A 14,898-nucleotide genomic window follows, 5' to 3' on the forward strand; every position below is an offset into this window, starting at 1 on the left:
GGAGAATGATCCATGTGCACTTGAGAAAAATGTGTACTCAAATATTTTTGGGTTTGGTGTTCTATAGATGTCTGTTAAGCCCAAGCACTCTAGATCCTTATTTAGAGCTTTAAAGTCCTTACTTATTTTTTGTCTCATTGATCTATCCGTTGTTAATAGTGGTGTGTTGAAATCTCCTACTACATTTGTGTTTTCTCTAATGTCTGTTTTCAGAGATGATAATAGTTGTCTGATATATTTTGGGGTGCCTTCATTTGGTGAGTATAGGTTAATGAGTGTTATTTCTTCTTGAAGTATTGTCCCCTTGATCATAATGTAGTGACTGTTGGGGTCTCCTTTTACCTTTTTGAGTTTGAAATCTGTTTTATCTGATATAAGTATAGCTGTTCCTGCCTTCTTTTTTGGCCCGTTTGCTTGTCAGATTGTTTTCCATCCTTTAACTTTGAGTCTATTTTTATCTTTTGTAGTTAAATGTGTTTCTGATATAAGTTTTATCTGATATAAGTATAGCTGTTCCTGCCTTCTTTTTTGGTCCATTTGCTTGTCGGATTGTTTTCCATCCTTTAACTTTGAGTCTATTTTTATCTTTTGTACTTAAATGTGTTTCCTGGAGACAGCAAAATGTTGGGTTTTGTTTCTTAATCCAGCCTGCAACTCTGTGTCCTTTTACTGAAGAGTTTAGTTCATTTACATTTAGAGTTAATATTGATATGTTAGCATCTGTATTTGCCATTGTGTTTGTCTTTCCTCTGATTTTATTTATTTATTCCTTTAATAACTTTTTTTTGACCTTCTTTCATTGTTATTCATCCCTCTGTTGGTTCTGGTTTTAGGACTCCTTGCAGTATTTTTTGGAGTGGGGGTTTAGTCATAATGAAATTCCAGAGTTTCTTTTTGTCTGGGAAGGTCCTTATTCTTTCTTCATAGAGGAAGGAAAGCTTTGCAGGATATTCTTGGTTGGCATCTGTTTTCTTGGAGTCTGTTGACTATGTCCCTCCACTCTCTCCTTGCCCATAGTGTTTCTTTGGAGAAGTCTGATGTCAGCGTGATTGGTTTTCCTTTGGATGTTATCTGTGTCTTCCCTCGTCAGCTTCATTATTTTTTCCTTGTCTTGGATTCTTGGGAGCTTTACTATTATGTGTCTTGCTGTATTTTTCCTTTTGTCAAAAAGTTTGGTGTTCTTCTTGCTTCTTGCTGCTAATAGCTGTCTATTAGCAGCTCCTTCATGTTTGGGAAGTTCTCTTCAATTATTTCCTTGACTATTTTCTCTGTTCCTACATCTCTCTCCTCTCCTTGTTGGATTCCTATAACTCTTATATTTCCTTTCCTCATGGAGTCAGATAGTTCCCGAAGTCTTTCTTCAGTCATTTTCCTTCATACTTCTCTTTCCTTTTCTGTTTTGGTTCTTTTTATTTCTGTGTCTTCAAGAGTACTTATTCCTTCTTCCATTTCATCTATTCTGCTTTCACTGCTTTTTCCCAGCGTTCTTTAGCTCCTCCATTAATTCTTTCATCTCCTGCGTTTCTTTTACTTCCCTCTTTAGGGACTCAATTTTGTTCTTCTGATTGTTGATTATTTTTCCCATATCATTTTTGACTCCTTCAGTTTTTTAATCACGGCAATTTTAAATTCTCTTTCTGGAAGGCTCAGAAGTTCTTCCAAGTCACTGTTGTTGCAATCTGGTGGGTGGTTTTCTTTTGGTGGTGTGTCTTTTTCAGGAGGAGTTGCTAGGTTGCATGTAGTTTTTCTTCTACCTGCTGCCTGTTTTCTAATTTGCCCTATGCGTTGGGACACTGTGTCGCTAGTATTGGCTGGCATCTTTTTGATGTGCTCTTTCTGGGATTTCGGAAACTGGTGGTCCAAACGAGTCAAATATTGTTATTCCAGAAGTCCAGTGAGACAGTGGTACTTTGAGTATGTTAATGGTCACTGTCACAGAATTTCTCCTCCTTTGGTGTTTAATTCCAAATGTGTGTCTTGAAGTCCCACAGACCTCCCTGGAGGTGGGGCTGCTTGATTACACTCTGGGCTCCAAAATGCTGGATGCTCTTCTGGGCTCCACTCCCTGCCAGGGGGGACCAGGCTTGTGGGGGCCTTCAGCTCACCTCTAGCTCTGCAGGGAGCCTTATTCCGGTTTCAAGCAGTCTTTATTGAAGAAAGGCCCCTGTTCTAAAATTGCGAGTCGGAGCCTCCCCAGTGGCGCAGCGGTTGAGCGCTGGGCTGCGAATCTTCCCGCAGTCTCGGCAGCGCAGGTTCAATACCTGGCCTCTGGGCGAGGGTCTCACATGGCGCAGACCTTTCCTATCGCGCCCGCTTCTCCCCTCAACAGTGTCCTCTGTCTGTCTGCCTGTTCTGTTCCCCGCTTTGGCTCTGGTGAATTCTCTCACCCTCCCACACTTCTGACTATACCCAGTTTTGTATAAATAAATAAATCTTTAAAATAAAATAAAATAAAATGGCGAGTTGGAGACGCTATTTTAGCACCTTTTCATTCTTTTTTTTTTTTTTTTTGGTTGTTGTTATTTCCTTCATACACATTATACTTTGTAATTACTTTATTATGTATTTACTTGAGACCTGCTTTCTTCTTCATTAGGCAATATTCTCCAGGAAAACAAAAAAGGGACTTTATTTCTCTTATCATTTCTTGTGCAGACTCACCTATGTCAGAGGGATCTTTCTGGCTTCAGGAACACTGTAAACCACTGTGTATGGCCATGGGAAGTGCTGGAGAGTTAATGACCTTGGAGTACCTCTGTCTGTTTCACGTGTTTCCTTCCAGGTCCCCCAAGTCCTTGGTACAAGACCAAGATGGAAAAGCAAGCACAGCTACTTCACATATCTCACTGCTCCTTTGTGCCTCCTTCCTTTTTCTTTTTTTTTGTTAAAGATTTTATTTATTTATGCATACAAGAACTCGGGTGTAGGCCAGAGGTGTGTGTGTGGGGTGAAAGGGTTCACCAGAGACAAAGCGGGGAGCAGAACCACTGAAACACACTGCTAAGGTGAGCAGCTGGAGAGACAGGCAAGGTCTGCTGTGCCATGTGGGTAGCTCCCTGGCAGTGATCCAACTTGTGCTGCAGTGGCTGTGGACAGCTTCATAGTGCTGAGAAGTAACCCCCTGCACCACCAAGGAGGCCCTGAAGTTCCTTCTTAAGTAGCAGTTGGAGACATAGGTAGAAATGCCTGTTTGTCTCTGGTTTGGCTATCCCAAAGTAGTATCTGAAATAAAATATGTGGTTCTAGATTAAGGGGTCAATGTAGAGGCCAGAGGATTGTTCCAGGCACTTTGATCCTCCACGTATAACCTGGGCTGGAAGGACAGATGTGTTGCTGGAGGGTGGGCTCAGCTGTTATGTTTTAAGATGGGCAGAGATTCCTGGGGAGGGGATATCTGTCCTACAGGAAGGAAACTGAAGCCTAAAATGGAGAGCGTGTATAGAAGGCAAGCAGCATTTGAGGCAAGTTCATTGTGTGTGTCCTTTATTTCCTATGAACCTTTTCTGCAAATGCATCCAGAAAAAAAAGACCATTTTACACTAAAACTCCAGTTAGTTGTGCACTGTCAAGCTCCAGTCTGTTTTATATGTTAATTCACTTACCCCTCATGGCCACCCCAGGCACATTTTCATGCTTATTTCACACAGGGGGACACTGAAGCTCAGTTATTAGGTAACTTGCTTACGGTTTTACGGCAAATGGAGTTCGGTGAGGCTGGAGGAACTACAGTAAAGTTGCCAATAAGGACAAAACAGAATTAACGATGAGCACCTCTAAGACAATGCAGCAACGCTCGCGCACAGGAAACCCCGTGTCTGCTGCAAGAGGAGGATTCAGGCGCCAAGGCTTAGGGTTGCGTGAAGATTTGGGGCTGGTCATTCAGGCTCATTTCTCATCCTCAAAGAGAGATTATAGTACCTCATTGAGTATTGTAAGGAGGCTGGTAAGTTATTTGAAATGCATCTCAGCGACTGGGTTCCGCATTCGGGATCCAACCAACAACCTCAACAGGCACATCCCGCTTCCTCCTCAACCGGACACAGCCGCAGGGCCCTCTGGAACTTGTAGGCTTGTACTGGAAACAGCCGCGGGGCCCTCTGGGACTTGTAGTCTGGCACTCTCTCTGGTCCGCTTTTCTCCTGTGGTTGGAGGAGCTGGCCCTACGCCCCGGAAGTACTTGTGGCTGGAGCGGAGGGTTTGCAAGGGGGTCGGAGGTCGCGGGGGCAGTGGGCGTTCCTGCCGCTGGCCCGGTCGCTATGTAGTGGAGGGGCCGGAGCCCTCCTGAATTTTCTGGAAGGGTCTTGCGCTCGCCGAGGGCGACAGCCCCTGGACTTCGGGTCGTCCGCGGGCTGAGCGCAGCTGCCGCCATGTTCGGCTGCCTGGTGGCCGGGAGGCTGGTGAGGAGGCCCGGGGGGCGGCGGGGGCGGACGCGTGGCCGGACGCGGGGCCAGCCCGGGGGCGGCGGGGGCGGGGCGCGGGGCCAGTCCGGGGGGCGGCGGGGCGCGGGGGCGGGGGCACAGGGGGCGGGGGAGCAGGGGCGCAGGGGGCGGGGACAGGGGGCGGGGGCAGGGGCACGGGCCCCCCCCGCCCCGGTCTTCCTGGCTGCGGGTGTTTGGATGGAGAGTGGGGCGCTGGGGGCTTCTCCCTGGCCCTCAGCTCCTTGCACCCTTGAGCGGCGGGCGCACAGTCAGCCCCGGTGCCTGGTCGCGCTTCGGGGGCCGGCAGCGCGTGCCCGGGTTGCCTGCGCGTTGCTGGGGCCCTCTCCGTGGCGCCCGCTGGGCAGCTCTGACTCAGCCCCGCTCGCTGTGAGATGGTCCTCATTCCCGTTTTGCAGTCGCGGAGCCAAAGCCCACGCTGCAGTGGAGACTTCCTCCTGAAGTCATGCAGGGAGCTCGGGCAAATGGGCGGTGGAGCCTGGCCTGTGGCGTCCTCTCCTCCGCGGCCAGGGCGCCCGGGCCACGCGTAGCTGCGGGCTCTTTTCGGGCACACACCCCACTGAGAACGTGCGGGTGTGGGAGCTGGGCTGGCAGGGACGCCGCGTCCGAGAGGACCCCACGAGGCTGTGAGTAGCGATTTCCTTGTTTGGGCACAAGAGGTGACAATGCCCCTTGCAAGATTCCTAGAAAGAATTCAGCGCCTGAAGTTGTTCAGCAGTAAACTTGGAGGATGAACATGGCTTGCCTTGCTTGGAAACCATCCGAAAACCCCTTTCGGACCCAACGCCTGCATCTAGACTTCTTTTTTCTCACAGCTTTGTTTAGCTGTTGTAGCCCCTTTATTGGACTCCCAAGTTTTTCATCAACTTTTGATAATGTGTTGTAGTCTGTGCACAGTTCTAAGGTACCACAAAGATAAATTGGATACGACTAGCTTCAGAAAGTTTATTTTCTGTCTCTTGAATGACTGGAAGCCCTTGTTGCTAACGGTGTTGATTGGGAACACTTGATAGGGAAAATGGACAGACAGCTTGGAATGAGCTGATCTCATCATTAACGAAAAACATTTAAAATGTATTTTTTAAAATTTTTTAAAAAAAGATTTATTTATTTATTTATACAAGCACTGGGTACAGTCAGAAGCGCGGGAGGGTGGGAGAATTCACCAGAGCCGGAGCGGGCAGCAGAGCAGGCAGAAGGACCGAAGTACACTGCTGAGGGGAGCAGCGGGCGGCAGGAGAGGTCTGCGCGCCATGTGGGACCCTCCTCCGGTGACCGGGGAGCAGCCGGGGATCGAACCGGCGCTGCTGAGGCTGCGGACAGCTTTGCAATCCAGCGCTCAGCCGCTGCGCCACCGGAGAGGCCCTAAAATGTATTTTTTAACCAAAAAACCATATGGACTCTATATAGCTCTCATGTCGTTAAAAAATGTACAAAGAAATTTAGTTACAGTATTACCTGTGTGCATTGAGCCAACGTTTAGCCTCTCCAGTGGATATCCAGTAGAGCATGCTTTTAGACAAGAGTTTTTTTGGGGAGACATTTGACTTTAATTCTGGAGTATTGGAAAACACTAATCAAAACGAAGGGCAGATAGACCCAGCAACATCTCAGAACTTAACATTCTCCTATTAGAAAAATCCATTCGACAAAGTTAGGACTCAGTTTTCTTTTTTTTTTTTTTTTTTTTTATTTTTTAAAGATTTATTTATTTATTTATTTATTTATTTATTTATACAAGCACTGGGTACAGTCAGAAGCGCGGGAGGGTGAGAGAATTCACCACAGCCAGAGCGGGGAGCAGAACAGGCAGAAGGACCGAAGTACACTGCTGAGGGGAGCAGCGGGCGGCAGGAGAGGTCTGCGCGCCATGTGGGACCCTCCTCCGGTGGCCGGGGAGCAGCCGGGGATCGAACCGGCGCCGCAGAGGCTGCGGGCAGCTTTGCAACCCAGCGCTCAACCGCTGCGCCACCAGGGAGGCCCAGGACTCAGTTTTCATTCCGTGAAATTTTTTCTTAAGCTCTTTTTTGTTTCAAAGGTCAGGGTTTAGAATGTTCTAATACACATTTGCAGAATGTTTGGTGCCTTGTACAGAGCTAAAAGAAATATTTATTTTGCCTGATTACTTCAAGACTTATAAATACCATAATTTTTCATATTTTAAGATTAAATGTGTGCCCAAAACTGTTGACATTAAATTTAATACTTTTATAGGCAGTTTGATTTATGTTTGTGTTCACCCTTTGTTTTGCTCACTATTGTGAAGCATTTTCTCTTTTTTTTTTGGGTAAAGATTTATTTATGCATACAAGAACTGGGGTGTAAGACAGAGGTGCTGGAGGTGAGCGGATTCACCAGAGACAGAGTGGGGAGCAGAATAGGCAGACTGACTGAAATACACTGTTGAGGGGAGCAGTGGGAGTCACAGGAGAGGTCTGCTGTGCCATGTGGGTAGCTCCCTGGCCAGCACAGGATTGAACTGTGCAGTGGCTGGCAATAGCTTGATAGTGCTGTGTTTAACCCCTGCGCCACCAGGGAGACCCCTACTGAAGCATTTTTTATTGTATCAAAAACTTCAGAAGAGGAAATCAAATCTTGTTTTAAATAATATTTATTCTTATTCTCTTGGGAATAAATTTTGGGGAGTTCATATTGCTTTATTGCCAATAAATAGATGCAGTTACATATAGCGGTCTATGTGTCTTTTGTACCTGTAGATAGGATACTATAGAGGAAAAAAGGAAGCATTTTACAAAGAATATAGCAAAGAAAATTAAGTTTCTAGGTAAGTAAGAATTGTCCATTTAGAGTCTTCAAATATACTATTCAGAATTTAGAATTGTTAGCTTGTTGAATTAGAGTGGTAATAGCAACTGAAAAGCAAAACCAAAACACCTTCTATAAGGTAAACTGTTGACAGCCAGTCGACCTAAGTGCTCTTAAAACTATCATTTCTCTTTGTTAATGGATGTGACTTAGTAATTATCAATTACTTCCTAAAAGTATAAAAAGGAATTTTCTTGTGAAGTATATTTCTCAGACTCCAAAACAAGATCTCATTCTATAAATTGACATTTGATTATGGAACAGGAAATTAGATTATGAAATGAACAGGAAGAGTAAGTTCCAATTTAGTATATTCAAAATATAAATTTTGCATTTTATGTACAGTTGACTCTTCTTTCTTAAACATTTATTTTTATTTATGCATACAAGAACTGGGGTATAGGCCAGAAGTGTGGGGGGTGAGAGGTTTCACCAGAGACAGAGTGGGGAGCAGAACAGGCAGAATGACGGAAGTACACTACTGAGGGGAGCAGCAGGCGAGTCAAGAGGAGGTCTGCTGCGCCATGTGGGTAGCTCCCTGGGAGGCCAGGGATCAAACTCATGCCGCAGTGGCTGGGCATAGCTTGATAGCGCTGAGACTTGTGTCACCAGGGAGGCCCACACCATTGTTTATTTTGTTTTATTTTCTCCCCTCAGGTATAACTCCTGTATTTCTCCCATCACCACAGCACCTGTGATCCATAATCTCTGTGCTCTTCCCTCCCTGACTGTAGGCCTCAGATCTATTATCAACTTGTCAACTAACAAGTTTTGTCTTTTTCCTGACCCTTCGTTCAGTTTCTCTATAGTCCACCAAAAGTCAAACCATCTGATATTTACCTTTTCCCTTCTGACTGTTTTGCTTATAGTAATCCTTTCCAGCTCCATCCATGTTGTTGCAAATGGTACGAGTTTATCTTCTTTGATTGCTGTAACTCATTCACAGTAATTCTGTTTTATAAAGTCATACTGAGTGCTTCATTGGTAAATGCCAAATCATTGCCCATAGTGGAAGGTTTTATAGAGTGAACCTATGATCTCATTTTTAGCAATCTACCATTACATAATCTTTCTGTTTAAAAATACCTTTTTAAACTGTATTGTTGATTCCTTAACTTTGAACTCACAGCCAAAAACACTATAATTGTCTGAACAATTCATAACACATTTTTTAGTAAGTCACATAACACCCTTTCTGGGCTTAGGAGCAGTAGTCAGCTTTTCAGGTTGGATATTTTAAACAGGAAAGTCAACGAAAAATGCGAACAAACCTGGCACTAAGTAGACTTAGGACATTTGTTTATAGTATGAGAGCTGAAACTAATAGGCATAGAATAGCTTTGTTCTACCTCAGCTGGTGACATGCATATAAGGTAACTCAATTTTTTTGCTACTCTGCGCATGGACATGTCTGTGAATGAGTGCAAAATCTCAGTGAATATTGATTTTGGAGTTAAAAATAAATTTTACTAGGTAGGCAAGATAGCAAATATAGGTTCTGCAAATATTGAGGATTGATTGCACCTACTTCTGGATTGCTTACCTATTTTAATTACCTAAGAATATTTACCCTTAAACTAAAGCATAAAGCTTTGGTGGTGTGTTGTCTTGAGCAACTTTTCATAATATTCTGAAGCTGTTATGATTTGTTTATATATTTAGAATTCCTTCAGGGCATTTCTGAAGTAATATAACCACAGTCATACATGGGTTATAGGAACTCATCAAAACATTGAACTAAGAAGAGTTTTTTATTTTTTAGGTGCAAACAGCAGCACAGCAAGTGGCAGAGGATAAATTTGTTTTTGACTTGCCTGATTATGAAAATATCAACCATGTAGTGGTCTTTATGCTGGGAACCATCCCATTTCCTGAGGGGATGGGAGGATCTGTCTACTTTTCCTATCCTGATTCAAATGGAATGCCAGTATGGCAACTCCTAGGATTTGTCACGAATGGAAAACCAAGTGCCATCTTCAAAATTTCAGGTCTTAAATCTGGTAAGAATAATAAACATATTAAAATAGTCTCAAAATTAATCAAATATTTTTCCTAACTAGCATAAACTAGCTTATGGTATTTCAGATTTTTCATTATGGTTTTTTGGTTGGTAAAGTGATATATAACATGAAAAAAAATTAGATGATATGGAAACATTTGAAAAGAAGTAAGTGAAAGACAACCTTTGTGTTTTCCCTTCAGAGAGAACCACTCACTAATGTTCTTTTTGTATGGTACCTACTTTAGTGAAGGGATTTTTCTGAATTAGTTATTGTTTTAATAATAATAAAAAAATCTCATTTGTAATATGAACATCTGTGTTTTAAATAAACAAAAACTAACTAGACTTGCAGAGGAAATAAAATGAGTCCTTTTTTAAATAAAGCTTTTTGAACTCTTAGATTTGATTACCACCTCTTCAGTGTTCTGTTGTTTGTATTGACATTGTAGATGTTAGATAGTACAGGGACATAATCCTTGCTTTGTTGCCTTGAGGTATTTTATGAAGAAAAGTGAGAACTAAACTAGGTAATATTTACATATCTTGAATCTCTGTTTCCCTTGAAAATCAAGGTGAAGATGGACAGGAAATTTCTTAGAATCTATAAATAGAACTTTCTATAGAGCCCAGAGAAAAATTATATTTAAGCAACATGTTAATTTAAGAAACATATAGTTATCTACTATGGACACTTAATGATTAAGTTCTTGCTTGAGATAATTTATATCCTTATAAAGGAAGATAGTTCTGTGGACTAGTAATTAGAAGAGTGAAAAGTAATAGTGGGTGTTTGTACAAAGTGCTAAGAGAGTAGGAAAGGGAATAATTAACTCTTTTTTTTTTTTTTTTAAAGATTTATTTTTATTTGTTTGTTTGTTTGTTTATTTATTTATTTATACAAGCACTGGGTACAGTCAGAGGCGCGGGAGGGTGAGAGAATTCACCAGAGCCAGAGCGGGGAGCAGAGCAGGCAGAAGGACCGAAGTACACTGCTGAGGGGAGCAGCGGGCAGCAGGAGAGGTCTGCGCGCCATGTGGGACCCTCCTCCGGTGGCCGGGGAGCAGCCGGGGATCGAACAGGCGCTGCAGAGGCTGCAGGCAGCTTTGCAACCCAGCGCTCTACCGCTGCGCCACCAGGGAGGCCCGGGAATAATTAACTCTTAAGTGGGTTAGGGAAGCTTTCTTGGAGGAGGTGATATTGGTCTTCTTGAGTCTCTAAGTAGAGGCTTGTCAAGACTTATGAGAGGACTATTGGACATTCTTTTCTAGGGGAAAGTAATACAGATATAATTATGAAAGTCTGAAAGTATAGTGTACTTAGGAAGGCGTGGATCATGAAAAAAACTTTGTGTATACACTGAATTGTTGGCATTTAATAGATCAGCAATTTTTAATGTACTTATCTAGTTGATCATATTACACATTAAAGTCACACATTATGTGAGTTCACAAATACTCCCCAAAATTTGCATATATTTTGAAGCCCATCCATGTGTACCTCCTCATAAAGAACTGTTGTACGTATAGAGGAAGAAGTGAACAGTGTCCGTAGGAGAATGATTTGAGGGGATTTTGTTTTTAGCTGACACATGTGAAAAATAACCTGGAGCAATTCTGGCCAGATGATGCACTGTTAGTTGCTATTATTTTATGTAGTTGGAATTCTACAGGAAGAAATGGGAGAGAGCAATATTAAAACTAAAAATTGCTTAGAATTGATAATAAATACTAATCTCTAGATTTAAGAAGCAGGAAAAATCCTTACCATGAGATAATTATCCCTGATCCTTAACGTTCTTAAACTGCTGAGCAGCAGTATCAGTATCATCTGGCAACTTGTTAGAAGTACATCATCATGGTAGAATCTCCTGTCTACTGAATGGGAAACCAAGGGTGGAGTGCAGTAGTTCTGTGTTTAAATAAGTTCCATAGGTGTTTGTGTTAAGTTGTAAGATTTGAGAACCACTGTCCTAGGGTATCCAATGTATGTAATGAATTAATATCTTACACATATAGAATGATTAGTTCAGAAGAAGACGCAGATAATTTTTCTTTGCTGTGACTCTACCTTAAAATAAGGTAATAGGTAAACTAGGAATTCTTTTTTTTTTTTAAAGTTTTTTTTTTTTAATAGAGGCATGTTTTTATTTATTTATTTATTTATTTATTTGTTTGTTTGTTTGTTTTGTTTACACATGCACTGGGTACAGTCAGAAGCGCGGGAGGGTGAGAGAATTCACCAGAGCCAGAGCGGGGAGCAGAGCAGGCAGAAGGACCGAAGTACACTGCTGAGGGGAGCAGCGGGTGACAGGAGAGGTCTGCGCGCCATGTGGGACCTTCCTCCAGTGGCCGGGAGCAGCTGGGGATCGAACCGGCGCCGCAGAGGCCGCGGGCAGCTTCGCAACCCAGCGCTCAACCGCTGCGCCACCGGGGAGGCCCTAAACTAGGAATTCTTTAAGTAGAAAAATTAGATGATTCATTATATTATATTACATTTACATTAAAGTAAAATTACTGGAGAGTAAGTAATAAAGGAACCAGAAAGTAGAAAAAGTCATAGACCATTGCTGAATGAACCTTTGAAGGTCATTGTACTTTCTAGGAGGAAATTGAACAAAGACTGTAGAAGAGGATGCAAAGTTTGTAAAGAAATTGGTAAACATGTAGACAAATCTAGATAACCTAATGAATAAATGCACAAGTACTAAATATTGTACTAGAAAACAGTGCGCAAGAGGAGTGGTTAGTGATCTGAATAAAACTCTGAGGTCCTGTTATTTAGGGAAAGTAACATACTCATTCTCCTTGCAGTTTAATCCTAGTAAAAATTTAAGAAAAATTAAAAAGAGAAGGGAAAAGCAAAAAAAAACACCAAAAACCCAAATAAATCCAAAGTCATAATATTATATTAAACATAAAATAAGGTGGTGGAAATAATTTTGACGATGTCATTTATCAAAATAGTGCAGACAGTTTGAACTTAATAGGGAAAAAACATGTAGGCTCTGGTATGGTGGTTTTTTTTTTTTTTTTTTTTTTTTTTTTCAGGGAATCAAGGTTGCTATTTATGAGTAATGGTTCTAAAACAAGGAACCAAAAAGAAAAAAAAGTCATAGTGATACTAACCTAAACAAAAATTTGACTAAGGCAAAAGCATTATCAAGGATTAAGAGATTGCTATTCTGGAGTAAGACAATTTACTAGAAGACTGAAGTGTTTCTGAGAGTTAAAGGTGATAAATTTATGTAACATAACTTCAGAATATATAAAGTATGTTTAAAATGATAAATGATAAAACATTGTCATTTAGAAATTCAGAAAAGAAATGGTCATGGTAATTACATTTCTACAGAAAGTGAAACAAAATAAAAACATCACATCTCAAACTTTTTGAATTCTGGTCAGATTGTACTAAAGAGTTTAATTGATAGGCTTAGATGTGTTTATATGAAGAGAAAGTACAGGGAATGAAGTATTTAACATGTGCAATCCAAAGAAGAAAGAATATGATAATGTTACGAAGAGAAATTAATGACAGAAAGCAAAGAAATAATAGAGGGATTTGGTTAACCAAAAATTTGATTCTTTGTAAAGGATTAGTATTGAACCACTCTACCGCTGTGTTGAGGAAAAAGAGAAAAAACACAAATATTAAAAATGTGAAAATGGAGACATAACTATAAGCCGATTTTATGAGTCGTTTCATGACAATACATTTGAGAATAACGAACATAAATTTAACTTTTCTGGGAAAGTACACTAAACAAAACTAAAGAATAAATTGAGATCCTGAATAGTTTTACTATCAATAAAGAAATTAAAATCAGTAATTAAAAAAATACCTTTTCCCTGCACATACAACTATCAGTCACATTGTTTTACAAAGTTTAAAACGTTATGAAAAACTGTTCTGATCTATATAAACTAAGAAAACGGGCAAAGAGGCAGTTACCTACTTTATATATTGAAGCTAATTGAACCGTCATTGCTATTGAAAGACAGAAATTTGGCCTGTGTCAAATTTTTTTTATTTAGAATTTTTAATCTGTATACATAAAGTAGTAAAATGAATTCAAGAAGGTACCTTATTTTTTTAAATTTAAATACATATTTTACATCATTGTTCATTTTTGTATAATATTTGCTTTCTCCTCTCAGGTGTAGTTCCCATAAATTTCCACCACCAATTCACCCGTGCACCATCACCTTAGTCCCCTAATTAGAGTCTTCTCTGTTTTGCTCCCTCTCCCTACCCCTTTCCTGCAGAATGTCTTTAATTTATAGTTGCCTGTTAATTTTCGTTTTTTATTCATTATTATTATTTTCTTCCTGATCCCTTATTTGGTTCCCTTGTATTCCTCCTATAAGTGAAACAAGCTAATATTTTTCTTTTTCCTCCTGTCTGACTTCACTGATTATGATCACTTCCAGCTCCATTCAAGTTGCTGTGAATGGCACGAGTTTATCTTTTTTGATTGCTGAATAGTATTCCATTGTGTATATATACCATATCTGCTTGATCCAGTCATCTATTTTTGGGCATTTGGGTTATTTCCATAGCTTACTTATTGTAAATAGTGCTGAAGTAAATATAGGGGTACAGGTATCCTTTTGAATTAATGTTTTTGTGTCCTTTGGGTAGATTCCACCAGAAGTAGGAGAGTTCCTTTTTTTCTGCATAGTCACCAACATTTATTATAATTGCTAGTTTTTTCATATGTGCAGTTCTCACTGGTGAAAGCTGGTATCTCATTGTGGTTTTGATTTGCATTTCCTTGATTGTAAGTGATATTGAACTTGTATACCTGTTGGCCATTTGTATTTCCTCTCTGGAGAATTATCTTTTTAGTACTCACCTCCAGGGTTAGGTTTATTCCCAGGTATTTGATTTTTCTTGTTTCAATTGTAAATGGGATAGTTTTCTTTTTTCCTTTTTTTTTTTAAAGATTTATTTATTTATTTATACAAGCACTGGGTACAGTCAGAAGCACGGGAGGGTGAGAGAATTCACCAGAGCCAGTGCTGGGAACAGAACAGTCAGACTGACGAATCCCACTGCTGAGGGGAGCAGCGGGTGGCAGGAGAGGTCTGCGCGCCATATGGGACCCTCTCCCGGTGGCCGGGGGTCCAACCTGCCCTGCAGAGGCTGTGGGCAGCTTCGCAACCCAGTGCTCAACCACTGTGCCACCAGGGAGGCCCTGGGATGGTTTTCTTAATTTCTTCTTCAGATTGATGGTTTGCCTGTATGGAAGGCTACTGATTTTTGTGTGTTGATTTTGTATCTTGCTACTTTACTGAACTGATTCGTTATTTTAATTACTTTTTCTGTGAAGTTTTTTGGTTCTCTATATTATATCATCTGCAAATAGTGATAGTTTTACTTCTTTCTTTCTTTGGATTCCTCATTTGTCTTTCTCTTGTCTTATTGCTGTGGGACTTCAGTATTATATTGAAAAGCAGTGACAAGAGTGGACATCCTTGTCTTGTTTCTGATCTTAAAGGAGAGACTTTCAGCTTTTCACCATTGAGAATAATATTGGCTGTGGCTTTGTCAGATATGGCTTTTATTATGTTAAGGTATGTTCCCTCTATACTGAGAATTTCAAGGGCCTTCCTTCATGTTGAACTTTGTCAA

At 41.0% G+C, this 14,898-nt stretch overlaps 1 protein-coding gene across 2 annotated transcripts in view; it reads left to right on the plus strand.

Moving 5' to 3' along the window:
* Positions 1 to 4,218: 4,218 nt before the first annotated feature.
* HIKESHI (heat shock protein nuclear import factor hikeshi) overlaps positions 4,219 to 14,898 on the plus strand; it is a 49,765-nt gene continuing 39,085 nt past the window's right edge. Inside the window, exons 1-2 of one of the 2 annotated variants that reach the window (XM_037523104.1) lie at positions 4,219 to 4,397; positions 9,025 to 9,262. In XM_037523104.1, the coding sequence (XP_037379001.1) occupies positions 4,368 to 4,397; positions 9,025 to 9,262 (268 nt within the window). In that variant the 5' untranslated portion in view covers positions 4,219 to 4,367. Of the gene's footprint in view, positions 4,398 to 4,936; positions 5,063 to 9,024; positions 9,263 to 14,898 lie in introns of those variants that run through there. The other variant, XM_054699585.1, reaches the window with a different exon arrangement.

The sequence above is a fragment of the Talpa occidentalis genome, unplaced genomic scaffold (assembly GCF_014898055.3).
Source record: "Talpa occidentalis isolate TD23 unplaced genomic scaffold, MPIMG_talOcc4v2.1 talOcc4.3, whole genome shotgun sequence".
NCBI lineage: Eukaryota > Metazoa > Chordata > Mammalia > Eulipotyphla > Talpidae > Talpa > Talpa occidentalis.